At 38.9% G+C, this 19141-nt stretch overlaps 1 protein-coding gene across 3 annotated transcripts in view; it reads right to left on the minus strand.

Annotated features, from left to right (window-relative positions):
- Window positions 1-1417: 1417 nt before the first annotated feature.
- CCSER2 (coiled-coil serine rich protein 2) overlaps window positions 1418-19141 on the minus strand; it is a gene marked incomplete at both ends in the record, with an annotated part of 50585 nt that continues 32861 nt past the window's right edge. The window contains 3 exons of one of the 3 annotated variants that reach the window (XM_079536110.1): window positions 2176-2239; window positions 6884-6923; window positions 11957-12041. In XM_079536110.1, the coding sequence (XP_079392236.1) occupies window positions 2176-2239; window positions 6884-6923; window positions 11957-12041 (189 nt within the window). Of the gene's footprint in view, window positions 2240-6883; window positions 6924-11956; window positions 12042-19141 lie in introns of all 3 variants that reach the window. The other 2 variants (XM_079536111.1, XM_079536109.1) reach the window with 2 other exon arrangements.

A 19141-nucleotide genomic window follows, 5' to 3' on the forward strand; every position in this document is an offset into this window, starting at 1 on the left:
TTAACATCTTCTATTCAGCGAAGGGAAAGAGGAGAATAGCAGATGGGACATCACATTAAGTTTCCAGAACATGTGACTGGATATGCATATATTCAACTCACAGCTCATGTGTTATGGTCCCATAGTTGCACCATGATGGGCACATTTCCACATCACTTTAAAAAAAATAACAAAAAAAAAAACTTACCCTATAAAGCCGAAGAATGTTGATTTTTCTGTTTTATTTCCCCCCAAATGCTCCTTGCCAGTTATCATGCACTTCTTGAATAATTACAGAAAAAAAAATTTTACAGAAAAACTCCCAAAACAAAATGCACATCTCTGAAAAACTCTTAGAGTACCAGCTCTCGATAAGGACAAATAAATTGGGTTAATTTATTATTATTTAAAAATAGTTGCTTTTTTAATACAAGTTTTATTACGTAAAATAGTTTCAAATCCTTACACATATGGCAAAATTTGTGCAAACGTTTCAAGTCAGGTACTTCAGAGTCTTTCAATATTAAGCAGAAATCAATAAATACAAACAGTACAATAAAAGTTAAAATATATCCATTAAAATGCATGTTGTGCAACCTCAACATAGGTGTTATGGACCCCTAATTCCCCTGGGCTCCTTACTTACCAATTCATAAGAGCCTGCGTTGCAAGGTTTTGCACAAATATCCTTAGCACTACATTTTGAGAATCTACCCAGTAATGTGTCTATTACACAATAAAAACATACCACAATATCTTAACAAATGATGCTGTTTAAGAGAGAAGATCCATTTCACCATGTGAAACCTGTTGTCTGTGAAGAGTGAAAACTAGATAAATAAAGAACAGAGCAACTTCAGATTACAGCAAAAACAACACAAACCACTCAACCCATCCGATTAAATAACATTAAATATGTCAGTCTTCAGATAATGATAAATACGAGGATTTTTGCATAGGCCTCTGAAATACAGAGTCAGAATTATGGCCAATAAAACATCTGCTAATAATTCTAACTTTCTACCACTCTAACCTAACGAGTCCTCAGAACCAAGTAGTTAAACTGAATAAGAACCAAGAAGTTTAACTGAATAGTAATTTCACTGTCTAATTACTCAAGTTAACAGAGGTAAGATATCATTTCTGCCCTCCTGGAATACATAGTGCAGCATTCTGGTATTCATGGCCACCAGGCTTCAGTACTGAGATCACTGTGCAATACAATTAATACAGAATTACAATATAATTTAACACTCTCAAAAACTGCTGCACAGCTCATAACGTGAGCTTCAGAACAAAAAAACAGAATATGCAAACCCTAAAGGAAAACGCTCTTTTTGCTATTCACTCAGGCTGTAGATGAAACAGCCTCAATGGCCGTCAATACAGAGGAAGCAATTTAACATATGACATCACCCAATGAGACGCAGGTATGTCCTCAATGTGTCTTTGGCTTAGGGAGGCGGGAATGCCGACTAGAGGGCAAACTGTCCCCAGAATGCAAAGCGGTGTTCTGTGTTTGCACATTTTCCTTTCTCTGCACTTGTGGCTTTGGGATGTTAGTTTTCAGACCGGTGCTTTGAGGCTCTTGAGACACCAATGTGGATTTCTGACTGCTCACTTGCTTAGATTTAACAAAGGATATAGTTGGTGGGCGAAGTTTGGATGCTTTCTGACTCTGTTTACCCTTCAGGTCCTCTGGACCAGACGTTGGCTGTAGTTGAGTCGAACTACTTGATGGTAGAAGCTCAGGTTCCTTGGAAGCAGAGGAATGATTTGCAGACCTTGCGAGTATGGCCATTGTAGGAGGCACTAAAGCAGTTGGGGGCTTTGCAATTCTTGAAGTCTTTGGCCGAGAAGCCGGGTACATGAACGAGGATTGACCTTTCACAGCTACCTCAGTCCGCACCTCTCTAGCATCAATTCGTGTAGAGGTCTGAAGACGAGAACATGATGGTAACATACCTTTTTTATCACTAGCCACCTCCCCAGGATCTTCAGTATATTTATTTTTCACATTTTCCAAATGCAATGTATTCTCATCTTTTATGCTTAATTGTGTGTTCACTGAAGTGTTTACACTATTCAGGCTATTTCTCAGAGATATATTTGCAGCATTTTGATTCTGATGATTGCCATTTTCATGCACACCATGTTTAGAATATTCACTGGGGGCCTCGATATGTGGCATTTTTATTAGTTTTCCCTGGACGAGGTCTGTGGAACTGGGAAGGCTGCTGGAAGGCTGTAGTACTTGAGGCTGTAAAAAGAAAAGAATGCAGTAATATGTTAGGCAAAGAAAGCACCAGATAACGCTCTGAACCCCAAGTATGCTAACCGGATGCTTGGTAACAGCTGTATATCTTTTATAAAAGTAAAACATTTTACTTTGGTAAAATAGGATGGTTTATGGGACATGAACAAATGTGATTTGTAACTTAGGCGGAAAAAGTTAAACCAGTACTAGAATACACAACAATAAAGACAAAAAAAAAAAAAAAAAAAGTGTAAAGTAAGAGACATAAAAAGATTTGGTTGATGGTTTTACCTTAAGTCTGCAGGACATCCTAACAACAACACAAAAATACTGTTTAAATTCTAATTTGAAATCCTTAAACAAATGCAACAGCTATCAGACTATCCATCTTCTAGCTTCTATACACTGTGTACTCAAATTAGCTACCCCAAAGCTTCCATCATTGCTACATACTGTACACACAGGAACGGAGCTTATATAAAATATATTCATTTGCATTAAGGCTTCCCTGTACTGGACAGTAGTTTACTTCTGATTTCTTTCACGTGCAGAACAGTAAGCAGAAACAACAAACCCAGTGAAGTCCAGAGAGTTATACTACATAGCTATAAACATGAAGAAGGTGTCCCTTTACAGTTCTCACCCAGTTTTCTGACACTGCATCTTTCTTTCCTCATGAATAGAGATAAGCCCCTTTGCTGGGTAAAATCCGGGACAGGGAGAGGACGGCCCAAGGGCAGCAGAAGTTCACAAAATACCACTGCTGGGGACTAAGCAAGCACAAAGGAGGGGAAGTAAATGAATTTACAGCACATTTTCTTTGCATAACTGATGCCAGAAAATTGGATACAGGTATGCTATAATTAGGTTACAGAATAGATGCAGCAAACTGCTTGATCTTGAAGTGAATTCAGATGGGCTGGTATAGAAACGATCTTCAACAAAATAGTATAACAAAGTACATGTTAAGCTAGAGATCACATACTGCTATGCTAATAACCAAAGAGACAAAAATAACACAACAAAGACGTTGTATTTTGCCAGAAGAGACATTTTAGTACTGGACAAGAAAATTGCCAGTACTTCTTCTGGATCAGAAAGTGAAGTCCAAAAAGGACAGGTCATTTTTATGGATAACAGCAGTGCTTCAATTTAAATTAAGGTGTAAGGTGTAAAGTTTAAGCTTGCTTCCAACTACCAACTGTCAAGAAAATACCTGTGGAGGGCAAATTACTGTGAGAATTCGGAGTTTCTTCATCAGGCTCTGAAACGTATGAATAAGCAGGTTTTGTCTCCACCAAATAGATACACCACAGCTCTCCTATTACTTTACAGTTTTGCTGCATATCCTTCTTCCTCTGTCTACCTCAGATTCCCATCTGACTATGTAGAGAAAATGTTATGCACAGGGTAAGCTCTGCGGATCTACAATTCAGTCAGTATCCCTCCTGATACTTTTCATCCATAATAAATAACCATGCTAATATTCACCAGCAGTGCCTGTGAATGAGAGAAGCTCGCTCAGGTGGCTGGCAGGGCCTTTTCCCTTGTGTATCAATTGGCTTTAGCTACAGTCTGCTGCAGCCTCCACACACTGCATGAACTCTGCTGTGTCTCCCTGTCCAGTGCGAATCCAACACACTTCTCTCATACTTCTTCCACCTTTGGCTATGAACTGCATTGTGGCTACTGCGATTGCTGCACTGGTAGCGGTTAGGAGACAGAAACACAGAAATCAGAAAAAAAAGGGGAAAAAAAGAAAAATTATAGCTATTCCATGTCTGACTGTCTGAACCACTGAGAAATTCTGCAGCACATTCAAACCTGGCAACTCTGTCCATGGCAGTGTGTTGAAACTACATGATCTCTGAGATCCCTTCCAACCTGAGCTGCTCCGTGATTCTACAATTCTATCATTTGTATGTTTTCTTTGTTCCTTCCTGTAAAAAGACCTTAACGTGTGTACAAACACAAACTAAACCTTAAACCTGCACACAGGTCTTGGAAGAATTATTGAAGCCTGCAATGCATGGCAAACCCCAAAACCAATTAGAACTTAAACTATACTTTTTAACAAGCTTCAAGTTTGGATGATTTTCTCATCTTCTTTATAAAGGAACTCAACTGCAACAAGCTAGTCCTATCCATGAAATTTGCTGAAACTACTTGAATCCTGACTAAATTATAGTGTGTATGAGCATAGTCAACACGTTTAATGCATTTGCTTACAAGTAAAATACAGTCAGCATAAAAGAAGCAGCATTTGTCCTAAGGGATGTGAGTACAACTACCACTTCAGGCACTCTCTTGAATTATTATTCTCAGCTTCAAGATGTGAAACATTATTCATTCAGTCTTTTTGTTCTTTTCAGGTTTAGCAGAGACTATAATGATATCAATGCACGCTAAATTCTATAATGTTTCTAAAACAAGAGCACATTCCAGGATTCTTCAGATTTTCATCTTTCATCTTGTAATATTTCTACTGCAAACAGAATCCTCAGTCATCATAATGAGAAAAATTAATGGTAATGAGAGAAATACTGAGGTGCTTTGATCAAATTCCAATTTGCTAGCCACCTTTTTCCACTTAAAATACACCAGTCCTTGTAAGAAAAGGCAACATCTAAGTTGGACCAGTGACATCAATACATGAAGTGAGAAACATGTTGAACAGTCTAGAATGAATGTACTTTTCCATAACAACTTATTTCTTCTGAGTGCTGTCAAATGCAAAACCATCCTTCTTAAGCAAGCAATCTTACAGGAAGTACTAAAACAAGAAGTAATTTTAAATTTTAAAAGTTACAGCTTTGTTTAAGAAATCCTACAGATATTAATACTGTTTTTCAGAGTTTCTGTAATGGGTTACAGAAATTATTATCCTTCCAGCTTATGAGATGTTAGCCAAACTGGCTTATTGTTTTGAGAGCACACCTACAAAAACAAAACTGCTAAAAACGTGCACAGAAATCAAAGCAAAGCACATATTATTACTGTACAAATACTTAAATAACTGATTTTCTCATCTAATGAAGAAAAAAAATTATGTTTATAGCAAGTAATATTATGTCGAATTCAAATATGTACACAACACCAAAACCTCTCCTTTTTCCTGGAAAGGGCTTCTAAATGCCACTCTTAAAAAAATGCAAATTTTTCCTGACACTACAAATCCTAACTTAGAAACTAATTATGCTAGTTATACTAATCAGAATAAAATTAACTTGCTGAAAAAGAAAGTTAATAGAAACAACAGAGAAACAAGCTTTTGATAATGCTGTTATTTCAAGGTTTTTGACAGTAGAATAGGTATTATTTAGAGTTTTTAATTTGGACTATTTTGCATTAATGCTTTATGTAGAAAAATAGCCAAATACATACTTCCCTGGTTACCTTTCATAATCTGAAAGGGTATAAGCAACATAAGATCCGTGAGGTTCATAATTCAAACAGAAGACAGGTACGTGCCCAAAATTATAAAGATGGCACTAAAGATATTATATCATTTTTGCGAAGTTTTTTTAAAATACTGCACTGTTTCCTAACTTGGTATTTCCTCTTACTCAAAGTCTGGTCAGTTACCAGAAATGCAGATTATCTCAAGTTGCTACACATCTAAGATGACAATGAAAGTAGAAAACCACTTCCAAAACATGCAAGTTCCTGTTCATGAGGTTTTAACAAATTATGACTAAGCTATTAGTCTAAAAGCCAGTAGAACGCTGCTTGGTGAAATCTGCCACAAGAAGGAAGAATGAAAAGATAACAAAGCATTTTCCCTCCTATGAAAAATACTTCAGTTCATAGAACTCCTAAAAATTTGTCACCTATCTTGCTTTAAATGCACGAGACAGTATTTCAAGGAGATGGACCACGACTTGGTGGAGACTGTCATGCTAAGATTTCTTCTTTTGTCCAAAGAAAAAAATATACAGGGAGACAAAACCACCTACATTCCTTTCTGATGTTCCTGGAATGTGAAGTTTGATGCTCAAACTTATTTCTAGTACCACGTAACTGAGGACAGTTAGTTCTCCTCAGAAAGTAGAGCAGACAAAATGCTTTGTGAACACACTGCAAGACGAAAAAACGGAATTTTCTGTAGTGGCAAAAGCTTCAACTGCTTGGATACATTGATGCACCAATCAAGATCATTCAATTGGAGTTCCTATCACATCAGCCTCGGGGATTTTTCCTTGTTTCTCAGATCATCTATTGAAAAAATGCCAACAACATCCATGAAGAGGTTTATCATTAGTATAAAGGTATTGAACCACTGCGATAGTTTTCCGATGCAAAACTAATGAAGATGTAAATAAGCATGTTATACTGATAAGCAGTTATGTCAATGCAGTCATAACAGTTACAGGCAATGCACTATCTCTACTTTAAAATTCCCTTCATTTTTGCTTTGGTTACTGTTTCTCCAATCTGAATACCCATCTCAACTACCCATACAGTATCTCTGCAGAACTAAATATAGACATTTTCTCCCTGCAGTAATTTGAGAAACAAAGGAAATGAAGGAATGAGAAATAAAAACCACATGCACATCTCCAATAGACATGCATCATGCATAGGGCAAAAGAACAACAATAAAATGCGTGAGGAGGAGATGGGAAGAAATCTGAAGTTGTACTGTACCACGCTTTATCACAGAAGTAATGGACTAACTTCTCAACTCCTTGCCAATGGCATAATGGGAAAGCAGAGACAAGAAAAAGACAAGGACAATGATGTCAGAGGACCAAGACAAAACACTGAGCAATTGCCATGACAGAACTGCAACTTTTCATCATTTAAATTGCAATTAGCACATACCAATTTGTTTTTCACCCATCTTCCAGAAATAAAGACAGCAATAGTGTTTAAGTAATGCAGCACAAACCATGTTTACAGCAAAATCCACATGGAATACCTCTGCTCTTTTAACTTCAAGTCTTTAGCACATTTAATCTCTTACACCTCAAATACCCTTCAGAATATTAACCAGTATTTGCGTATGATTATAAGCACATACATCAAAAATACCTGCATCCGAACACATATATGCTAGATACCTAACAATAAACAACATCATAAGTTAAACTGCATTACATATTGCAACCTTGTTGACTGCATCCATCTTCCTTGCAACTCACTCATGAGTCTGAAGAGACTCCAAACTAACGTGTCTTCTTTTTGGAAAAGGAGCAGGGAGGAACACAAACTCCACCATGTATATGCTTCATTTTCTGACATCACATCTCTTTGCCATTGCACAGGATAAGCTGTCATTTCACACACCTCCATTTGAAAATGCAGCCTTGCTGGAAGGCTACATGGAAAAGCTGTCACTTTCTACGATCAAGATTTCACACCTTAAATCTGTAGCATTTGTTAATATTTTGATTTTTTTCCCTTCTTTTTCTTCTAGTTAGCTGTATTAAACCTGTGTTCCAGCATCATAAAATAGCATTTGGTAGGATGGAGTATGACATCAGACTGTGAGACATAACAGACGGAATCTCTCCCCTTTCTTCAGACCATCATTCACCACTGTGTGAGGGAATAAAATAATAATATGGCATAGCATGGACTCTTCTGCATAGTGCATGTATAAACAGAACTTTCTAAAAAAAGAATTGCTGAAAATAATATAGTACATCAAGGCAGGCTTTTTGTCCACAAATTCAGATACATGGGCAACTACCAGAAAAGTATGGCCATGTAACTGCACACTGTATGTATTTAGTTGTGTTGTGAGAGCATAAAGGACAATAATGTCTTTCCAGGACATTTGTAATAATTTATCACTCTTAGAACTTCCAAGTTAATTTTCTGAAGCAAATTTGTTCTGTTAATATGAAGACATCGCAAGAACCTAAACTGGTCAGGAAATTCATGTATTTATCGCGGAAATTCTGCTAGAACTACTTTTGTTACCTTTATTTGTAATTCTTATATACAAAAGCTCTAAATACTTTTCCCATGAAGTGCTTAGTAAACAAATGTAGACAACTGCAGAGCTTCAGGTGAGCAAAAGAACAGCTTTCATCTCTATTCTGAAAGGAAAATGTAGGTAGGTGCTGAGATACACTGGTATTATATTCTTATATTGTAACAATTTATAGTTGGCTTATTGAAAATGTAGTATTTCTAGAGATGCATTGTTAAAACTCCAGGATACAAACAGGAAAGTTTTGAATGGCATTGGAGAAAGTTTGCTATGTCATCAAATTATATCCTATATACATAATACACGAATCAAGTTCAGCACACCTGAGTTACTGGAATAACAAAACCAGTTTCATTCTTAAAAAGAAATCCACACACTACTGGGAAAGTATTTATGAAATATGGAATGCTGAATCGTCTCCAAGGCTGCTGAAGCAACAAAATATTACAAAAACTCTTCTCCTTTGAAGAACAAAACATGCACTAATTCCAAAGCATGGAAAAAAAATAAATAAATAACAAACCCTCGAATGGATGGATCTTAGGGCAAATAGGGCTGCAAGCACACCAACCTTGAAATCAGTGCTTACAGAAGAAGCATATGCACAAAAGTAATTATAATATTTGACAGCAGGGGCACATGTGATCAGCAGAGACTGCTCACAAGCGGTGTCCCACAGGGGTCAGCCTTGGGACTGGTGTTCTTCAACACCTTCATCAATGACACAGACAATGGCATCGAGTGCACCCTCAGCAAGTTTGCAGATGACACCGAGCTGAGCGGTGCAGCCGATACATTAGAAGAAAGGAAGGGAAGCCAGAGGAACCTGGACAGGCTGGAGAAGTGGGCTTATGAAAACCTAATGAGGTTCAAGAAAGCCAAGAGCAGGGTGCTGCACTTGAGTCAGGGCAATCCCAGGTATTTATACAATGAGGGGAAGATCTCCTTGAGAGCAGCCCTGCAGAGAAGGACTTGGAGTCCTGGTGGATGAGAAGCTGGACACAAGCCAGCAGTGTGCACCTTCAGCCTGGAAGGCCAACTGTGTTCTAGGCTGCATTAAAAAGGGGTGGCCAGCAGGGAGAGGGAGGTGATCGTCCCCCTCTACTCAGCTCTTGTGAGGTCCCATCTGTAGTGCTGTGTCCAGGCCTGAGGCCCCCAGTACAGGAAGGACATGGAGCTCTTGGAGCAGAGCCAGAGGAGGGCACTGAGATGAACAGAGGGCTGGAGCAGCTCTCCTATGAGAAAAGGCCTGTTTAGCTTGGAGAAGAGAAGGCTCTGGGAAGACCTCATTATGGCCTTCCAGTACTTGAAGGGAGCGTATAAACAGAAGGGGAAACAGCTGTTTATGAGGATGGATAGTGATAGCACCAGGGGGAATAGTTTTAAACTGACACAGGGGAGGTTTAGGTTAGATATTAGGAGGAAGTTTTTCCACATAGAGGGTGGGGACGCATTGGAACAGCTTGCCCAAGGAGGTTGTAGATGCCCCATTCAAGGCTAGGCTGGATGTGGCTCTGGGAAGCCTGGTCTGGTGGCTGACGACCCTGCACAAACCAGATGATCGTTGTGGTCCTTTTCAACCCAGGCCATTCTATGATTCTATAATTAGCAGTCCAGCAGCCATAAAATTAAGTAAAATTATATCAAACAGCTATATATGACTGGTTTACAGACTTACATTCTTGATCTACAGTGTTTCTAAGTAGCTATCATCTATCTGTAACACTGCAAATACTTGCATCATTCACAAGTGCAGACGCTGTCTTAGGTTTGGGATCCTGAATCTCACAGTGGTTGAGATTGGCAGGGCCCTCTGGATGCTGGCCCAACTCTGGCTCCAGCAGGGACCTCCAGAGCAGGGTGCCCAGGGATACATCCAGGAGGCTTCTGAAGACCACCAAGGAGAAGCCTGTGCCAGTGCTCCACTACCAGTACAATAAGGAAGTGCTTCCTGATGTTTGGACAGAACCTCCCACATTCCAGTGTTCAAGTTTGTGCATAATCTATGCAAAAGGCTAAATTCCAATTATCTCTGGATGAAAAACACTGCCAAAACACTCCTTTGTGTTCCCATCGCCATCTCAATATTATTGCAAAAGAATTGCTTTTTTTTTTCTTCTCAGTGGCAATACCCAGCTCATCTCTTGCCTCAATTCCCTCCCTTTGGCATTCCTTACTAAAAGACAGAAGACCTAAAATCTGTCTGAACCAAAAGGAAACCTAGTATGGAGGATCCATCACTAGAAAAGATGCTAGTGATAACTCCAGTAACCATTTATAGAATCTAATGTGTAGGATGTATACTTAAAATCCAACCAACTTTAGTAATGGAAGTTCACTGTGGAATCCTTGAATAAGAGGCTGCTGCAGTGGGTGGAAAAAAAGCAGGAGCTCAGAACCACTAAGAAAGTAGAAAAATGACATGACACAGAGGTGCGTATCTGGGAGCTCATATACTGCCGTCAATTCTGACTCTATGATTACTAAGTTCCAGAACTGTGGTATGTATATGCTCCTCAGATTTAAGACCAATCTTTTCAAACTTCAATTCCCTGCTGATATGGCAGCACACAAGCCATGATGTGCTACTGTTGCCCTCTAGCCAGAAACAAACACGTGATGATCAGCGTTGGGAGCTCTACATTCACTACATTTACACACAGGCAAACACACAAACAAAGCATAACCTTCTATTGCAAAGAGAATAGCCTATGGAACAGGAAGTGCATTCCCGGTGAATTGATTAAATGAATATTGTCACAAACGTCAAGAGAGTATTTGAAATACAATTTGAGATATCTTACAAGATTTTCTTTTCTTACAGTTGAAATAATTGCCAGGATTATTTCAAACTGAAATAAATGCAAGCTTACTCTTCAGATCTCCACCAGCCCTGGAAATCTTACTTTTTCCAAAATTATACTGCATTTCCCATCCAAATACACTCTTGGACATTGCTAAACAAACACTGTAATTTTCAAATTACAGTGAATTTAAAAAATATAACTTTGCTTTATTAACTAGTTATATTTCTTTGAACAATTATCTGTATACAATGCAATCCAAAGCACAAAATAAGACTTACCATTTCTCTACATCTACGTAAGTGCATATTTTTAAAATCAGCAATTGTCTTTGTTTTGCAGATCCAAGCCAAGAGAACAAAAGCATCTTATATCAGCCCACACTTTAGCTAGCACAAAAGCAACGTTAGCAAATCATGCAAGTCTTGCAACAGCCACTTCAATGTATTAGAAGTATTTTTACAAGAAACACCAGGAGAAAAAAAAATACTAGTTTCGGGAAAGCCATTCTGAAAAGTTAAGAAAGATTATTGTGAGAGGCAATGACAACTACACTGTCACCAATATCTTTTTATGTACATCCACAACATATTCATGTAAATACATCCACATACGCATACATGCAGACTTATGAGCAAACAGAACAAATGCAAATGGGATAGTATATTACGGCCATGAAAAACAAAGGGAAAATGCAGCAAGCAAGATTTATGTTAAGACAAGACTGGAAACATGGGACTACTCCGGTTTGCCTGAAGATCTGCTGAAGTGGATCAGCATTCAGTAACCGTTACAAAGCTCTAAGTTGTAGCTGCTGATACGCTGGCTGAAGGAAGCATTTTGGTTAGCCACAGACTGTTGTGTATGCCTGTAAATCTGCCTGAGAAAGGAGGATGCTACAAGATGAACAGTGCGTGCAAAGGGAAGCTTCTACTGGAACACGGTGAGGGAGATGAGTGAGAAGTACAGACTCACTCTGTCTGCGGTGCGGTGGAACAGTCCGAGGGATGCCCTGGAATGAGCCCTGCCAGGGAGAGAAGGAGGGAGCAGAATACCCACCCTGTGCAGAAAGAGAGAGGGGGAGAAGTATAATAAAAAAAGAGAACAGGGAAAAACAAGACACCAAAAAGCCACACCATTCTTTTCCGTTTTCCCCCAGAAAGGCATCAATATATTTACGAATTTTTCTACTTTGTTGAGGTAAACGTGAGATTCTACTGAAGTCCACAGGACATGATGGCATTGTGACACCCTAACCTAGCCAGAACTCTTACAATACACCTCCATTTTTATTCATTACGTATGCACACAAATCTGTTAAAGTTGGTTGGTTTTTTTTTCCAGGAAGAAATACAGTAGCTGAACTTTTCACGTTGAAAATGCATGCTAAAATTTTTATTTTTACAGGTTTCAATATGTTTCTTAAATCCCTTACCAATTAGTACGCTAGCTAACAACACTGATCCTCTAGAAAACCAAACAGTTTATAATTAAAAAGACTTTATCAGAAAAAAAAGCCCAATAAATCCCAATGCTTTTGAGCCCATCTTTTGATAGCTTTACTGATTGAGAAAGAGGAGGCATGACACTGACCTGCTTGCCTTGCACTTTGCTTTAGGAGCCTGAGCCCCCTACTACAGGATCAGAACACTGTGACTGTGTATGTTGATTACTTGCAGGTTTGCCTATCAGATGTTTCAGATCATCACAAAATTGACAAGAGGAAAAAGTAACTTTATGTGTATATTTTTCTCTCTACCCATGCCTTTAAAAGATGCCTATCCAAGTTACCCTCTCAAATTGGATACTCTTGACATTCCATTCCAGCAAGTCAGCTTTAAGTCTTTACAGCCCCTTCACTGTTTACCAGTGGAAAATCTGTTACCAAGGGTTCTGGAACACTGCTTCCAAGAGTAAGGCCTTTCCTTGCTTCCAGCTATCAGTAACCAGCAGACAGCAACAGCAACCATTTGCAGCTATTTCTTCAGACAGCGGGAATTTCATACCTAAACAAACATCTCTATCAAAAGAACCAGAAAAATGGTTTGCCCCTCCCCTCTAGTTTCTCTGCTAGCCTGTTGCACATCTCACTGCCATGGTTGAAAAATAGTATTTTATTTCCATGATTCTTTTCAAAGTTTATTAAGTACTATATGATTTCTACAAATAAACAGTCTGCTTTTTTTTTTTTTTTTTTTTTTTTTTTTTTAAATCCTAGTGCAAGTTTAAACATTTCCCTGACCCACCACTTTTCTACATCTAGTTAGACTTCATACATCATTATTCCAAGTTTCGTTACTGTTAAGATGTAACTTAACATATCCTTCTAAATCAAGTCATGGAACTTGCCAGGTAGAATACTCTTGAACTAGAACAGAAAACAAAGACAGAGTAGAGAAGACTCCTTCATTCTTCTTCAGAAGAAGAGTTGTACCAATTACTTAAGAGAAATCACCAGGAAAAAGTTCATTGTCATCTGATAAAGTCTAGATGGAGATACTGATTACTTCACATGTCCTCACAGTCTGCTCTCAGTAGCCATTAGGGTTCACACAATTTTTAGACTACTGCATGAAAGAACGCTCCTAGCTTTAGCAGTATGACAAAACAACATAAGATAATGCACCAAGACTAGTATTAAAAAACAAATATTCCTAGGCACAAGACAAATTGATCCCTGACTGATGAGACATGAAGAAAAGCTTTGGATATCTGCAGCACTGTACAAAACACCACATTTTTCAGGCCATCTGTATACAGTTTGCTCACATTGCATCCTACATTATGTCAGCATGGAGGAACAATAGAAAATGACTTCCATTCTCTAAATATAATCCAGGCTCCAGACAGTAAAAAGGCCGGTTTCACCGGTTTCATCTTGTAGAGAACTGTTCAGGTTGATAATGTGGTTTTTTGTTGCTGTTGGTTTGTTTGTTTTTTGATTGTTTAGTTTTTGTTTTGTTGTATTTTTTTTCCCTCCCCAGACTACTTTGATATTTTAATGTATTAAATTAGGAAGAGTGGCTAAAGTTTTATACCCTCTTCCTTCCTCTCTCTAAAATTGAGATTAAGAGCAAGCAAGCTGAGCTACTTAATAGCTATGATACTATTGTAAAAGTGAAGAAATATTTAGATGTCTTGATACATTTCAGTACCTTTTAGGCATCCATATTAACACTTCAAAGAACAGCCCTAAATACAGTCTGCTCAGTAACTATTCGTGGTATTTAATCATTATTGGTTGACTGAAGTAAGTGGAGAATGGGCAATTAACTCGTTTCAGCGTCTTGCCTGCTAGACTGAACTGCTCTCCAGGCATGGCTCAGTTCCCCTCTCAGAAATGCCAAGGAACATCTTATAAGTTGAGAAGCAGACCTAGTTATTACTCTGGCAGCAGACTTCAAAGTTCACATTGCTCCATATGGACAAGTCTCAAACAAAAGCTGAATTTCTCCTTCGTAAAAATCAAAAGCATTGCCTAATTGTACATCAAAAGAAAGTAATTAAAAATCAACATCAATGGAATCAAATAAGGAACAGGAAATACAGTGCTGGAGATTTATTAATGTATTATAACTTGCGTTGATTTTACAAGTGATAAATATTATACTGATCCTCTACATAAATTACATTAATAGATAGTTATCTGACATTAAGTCTGACTTAGGAAAAGATGGCTTTTCTTTTAATAGTGTACAAGACTCCAGCAAAGAAATTTACAAAGCTTTTTTTTTTTTTAAAAAAAAAAAGCCTCATACTCATCTCCCTCTATTAGCCAAATACACAATGGATTTTTCTTGGATGCCCAAGAAAAATAAGCATATACACACTAATAAGTATGTCTCTTCAGATTATAGAACATATTTAAAGTACGCAGAAAACTGCAGTTTCTTAATAAATAGCTTAGTTATCAGAAAGTCTCTAAAACCAATAAACAAGCAATAGCGGAATTAAAAGATGAGAATATTACTTACCTACGTTTTTATTTTAAAAATTAAACTTAAAGATGTTTGGATTTTTCAAGGTTCTGCAGCTGTGATACAAGTCTTCCCACCTGCACCTCAATGCTAGGCAGAAGCCTCAACAGATCCTCCCCCCTCAGCTATTATGTGCATCAAGGCACTGAACATCCCATTCCTCTTATTCCCCAAATACTGAAACAGTGAAACAGCAGAAAAACAAAAACCCACAAACAAACAAACAAAAAAAAAATACAGTAAAAGAATCCTATGAGAAAAGTAGAAAAGTGACTCAGAGTGTTAACTATCCACCAAAACAAAGTCCACACAAACCAGAACAAGATGAACGGCTTCCACAGATCCTGACAAATTGTACCATTGTTGCTAAAAGCTTTGTGAAGTTTTAAACCAAACTACACTGGGAAACCTGTTTGTTGTTGTTGTTCTTAAATTTTAGTAAAAAATACTAAAAAAAAAAAAAAAAAAAAAAAAAACCCTTATAAAAATATAAAAATATCACCACTAGACTTTTCCAGTGCTATAAAGAGACTTGAACCTTGGAATAACCCATCACATGAATAAAAGGAAATGCAGCATAACCAGGAAATCAAGTCTAGGCAGCACAGGTTCATGAAAGCAGATCCTGCTTGACCAGCCTCATCTCCTGTGACCAGGTAGCCTGCCTGGTGGATGAGAGAAAGGCTGTTCATGTAGTATAACTAGACTTCAGCAAAGCCTCTGGCACTGTCTCCCACAGTATTCTCCTGGGGAACCTAGCAGACCATAGCTTAGACAGATACACTCCTTGCTGAGTAAAGAGCTGGTTGGAGGGCTGGGCCCAAAGAGTGGTGATGGATCGAGTTAAATGCAGCCAGTGACTGGTTATGAGTGGTGCCCCCAGGGGTCAGTACTGGGGTCTGGCCAGTATCTTTATTGATGACTTGGATGAGGGCACTGAGCACACCCTCAGGAAGCCCTCAGGAAGCTTGCAGATAACACCAAGTTAGGAGGAAATATTGATCTGCCTGGGGGTAGGAAGGCCCAACAGAGTCATCTGGACAAGCTGGATAGCTGGGCAGAAGCAACTGTGTGAGCATTAACAGGATCAAGTGCTGGGTCCTGCACTTTGCTCACAACAACCTCATACACTGCTACCAGGCGTGAGTTCAGAGTGACTGACAAATCGCAGAGAGGACAAGGATCTGGGGGTGTTAGCTGACAGCCAACTGAACATAAGCCAGCCGTGTGCCCAGGTGGCCACAAAGGCCGACAGCATCACGGCCTGTATCAGAAACAGTGCAGCCAGCACAAGCAGGGATTGTCACCCTGTACTCAGCTTTGGCAAGGCCATACCTTGAGTACTGATGTTCAGTTTTGGGCCCCTCACTACAAGAAAGACACTGGGCCCTGGATTGTGTCCAGAGAAGGGTCTGGAGCACAGGCATTATGGGGAGCGACTGAGGAAACTGGGACTGTTTTAGTCTGGAGACAAGGAGGCTCAGGGAAGATATCATCACTCTAGACAAGTACAAAAGGGGGTCAGCATCCTTTTCCAGGTAACTAACAATAGGATGAGAGGTAATGGCCTTATGTTGCAACAAGGGGAGGTTCAAATTGGATATTAAGAACATTCTATTCTCAGAAAAAAAACGGTGATGCATTGGCACAGGCTGCCCAGGGAGGTGATGGAGTCACCACCCCTGGAGGTCTTCAAGAAAAAGGTAGATATGGCACTGAGAGATACGGCTAGTGGACATGGGTTAATGGTTGGGCAAGATGACCTTAATGGTCTTTTCCAAGCTTCATGATTCTATAACATGCTTCTGCCACAGCAGGAGAAGAGAAAAATTTCTAAGCTACTCCTGTGTTAGTACTCTTAGGCTATCAGCCAAATAGTGCAACTCTTTTTCCATGGGTACACCAATATTCAAAGCTACTACTATTAAGAGAAATTTTTCCTACTGCACAGAAAAAATGCAGGAAAGATCCACGTCTGGAGGTTTTGAGCGTTAATAAGATGATCTTTGCTGTCTCACCTAGCATTACCAGTTGCCCCAGTTGTTACAAGAACACATCATAAAGAAACACACAACATACTTTAAGCATCAGTGTAAACCAAATGCTTTTGCATCAGTTGCCTTTTGCTAGCCCAGCAGCAGGAAGATGCAAATAATTAACCCTGGCATGCAATGATAATTTTGAAAGTATACATTAAGTTCCACATGGTAGTTTTTCACTAAACTAAAATCATCCATGAGAGCTTTAACAGCTCACTTCTGGGCAAGTGCCTGCGTGTTACACAGTGTAACAGTGTTACTTTAACAAAACAAGAAGCAGATGTACAACGTAACTACATAGTCCACTTACTTTTGTGCTACCAACAAAGTGTATTAGTAATACTGCCAGGGCTGCTCTGAAAGTATTATCTCCTATTTCATTATGGTGGCCCATGAAATCACAGGCAGTAGAGGTTGAACCTTCCTGATAATATTCTGTTACATATTGCTGTTTTGCAGCTGATGGCAGCAGAAGGGCAGTCTGACAGAATGGTGTCTGACATGGAAGTGCTGATGAAGCACAGGTATGGAACTCAGTTCCTTCATGTGGAACAAGTGGCACACATTCACTGATGCTTATTTAATACTGATGGAGATGAGAAGTGGATGTGAGCACAATGAGGGGTTAGGTGGTAACATTTCAGCAGGAACAAAAAGAACAGCATATGCAAGTTTGTCAGAACCTACTCAACAAATATGAGGCTAAAGGTGAGTTTCCTGGATCGCGATTACTGGTGACAAGATGTGGTGCCACTACAAGCTGGAGTCAAAACAGCAGTTGATGGAGTGACGACATGTAAACTCCATCAAAGAAAATGTTCCAGGCTCAGCCCTCAGCAAGTAAAGGGATGTGCACTATTTTTTGCAATAGGAAAGGGGCAATCCTTTTGGATTTTCCTGAAACAGAGACAAACCATAAATTCTGACTACTACATTGTGACAATAAGCTGAATGCTCAAATTTCCAGAGTCAGGGCAGAGAAGGTGGCAACCTTTCTCTTGCAACATGATAAAGTCAGGTCCCATACCAGCTTGAAGACCATGGAGAACATTGCAATTCTTGGCTGGGCTGTCCCACCACATCCAACATATCAGTCTGTATTTGGGGCCTCCTGACTTTTATCTGGTCAGACTAATGAATGACAGACTGTGTGGGCAATATTTTCTTAGCAACAAAGCTATCACAGCAGCTGTGAGACAGTGCACCACTTACATTGGTGCAGATTTTTATGATCATGGCATGCAGGATTTTGTTTGTTGTTGGCAAAAATGTACAGCTAGTAGCAGTAACTATGTTGAAAAGAAAAAAAAAGGTGTTTTGTAGCCGAGAACTTGCTCTATCAAAAAGTGTTATTGTGCCCTTTGTAGCTGTTGTAGTTTCCATGAAAATAAATAGGAAGCATTACTTTCAGAGCAACCTTTGTATAACAGAAGAGCAAGTGAACAATAGAGAAGTGCTTGACAACGGCAGAAACCTGTCCTAAATGTGAAGATAAACACGCACTGATTAGGCTTCAGCATCTAGGGTTTGAATTAACAGTTGCAGAGTCAAAGCATACACGAAAATCTAAGGCCAAGGTGAAAGAAGAAACTCAAAGATGACAACAGAACACAGAGGCAGCCAAATGATTATGAAGGTTTACTAAAACTGTGTGAGAGGCTTCGCAAAAGTGCGCTGGAACAATATTCTAACGAAAGACAAAGTGCAGAAGAAGAAATATAGCAAGAATACACATGCTCCCACACAGTGTTTTAAAAGAGACGTGAATGAGCTTATATAGGAAGCAAAACTTGATCTTATCATTACTTCTCTGAGACAAAGGAAGAAATCAACTCTTACCACACTATATTTTTACTGTTCCAGGGCATGGGGGAACATTCAAATTAAGAAGATGCTAAGGAACTGATCTCAGGGGTAAGAATCCTTTACAGGCATCTTCATCTAAATTCAAGGTTTTATCATTATTTGCTCAGATTTTCAGCATCTGCAAACAACCTTTCCAGTCCTAGAAGCCAAATAATTTGTCAATATAAAGCAAAAGCTTGACACATAAACCTGATTTTGGAGAAGTATTTATTATTACTGAAACAGCGCTGCAAACCTGCCAGACAGTTGCAGCAACAGATGCCACGCTGTAAGCTTTC

The sequence above is a fragment of the Tetrao urogallus genome (assembly GCF_951394365.1).
Source record: "Tetrao urogallus genome assembly, chromosome: 5".
In the NCBI taxonomy this organism is placed as follows: Eukaryota; Metazoa; Chordata; class Aves; order Galliformes; family Phasianidae; genus Tetrao; species Tetrao urogallus.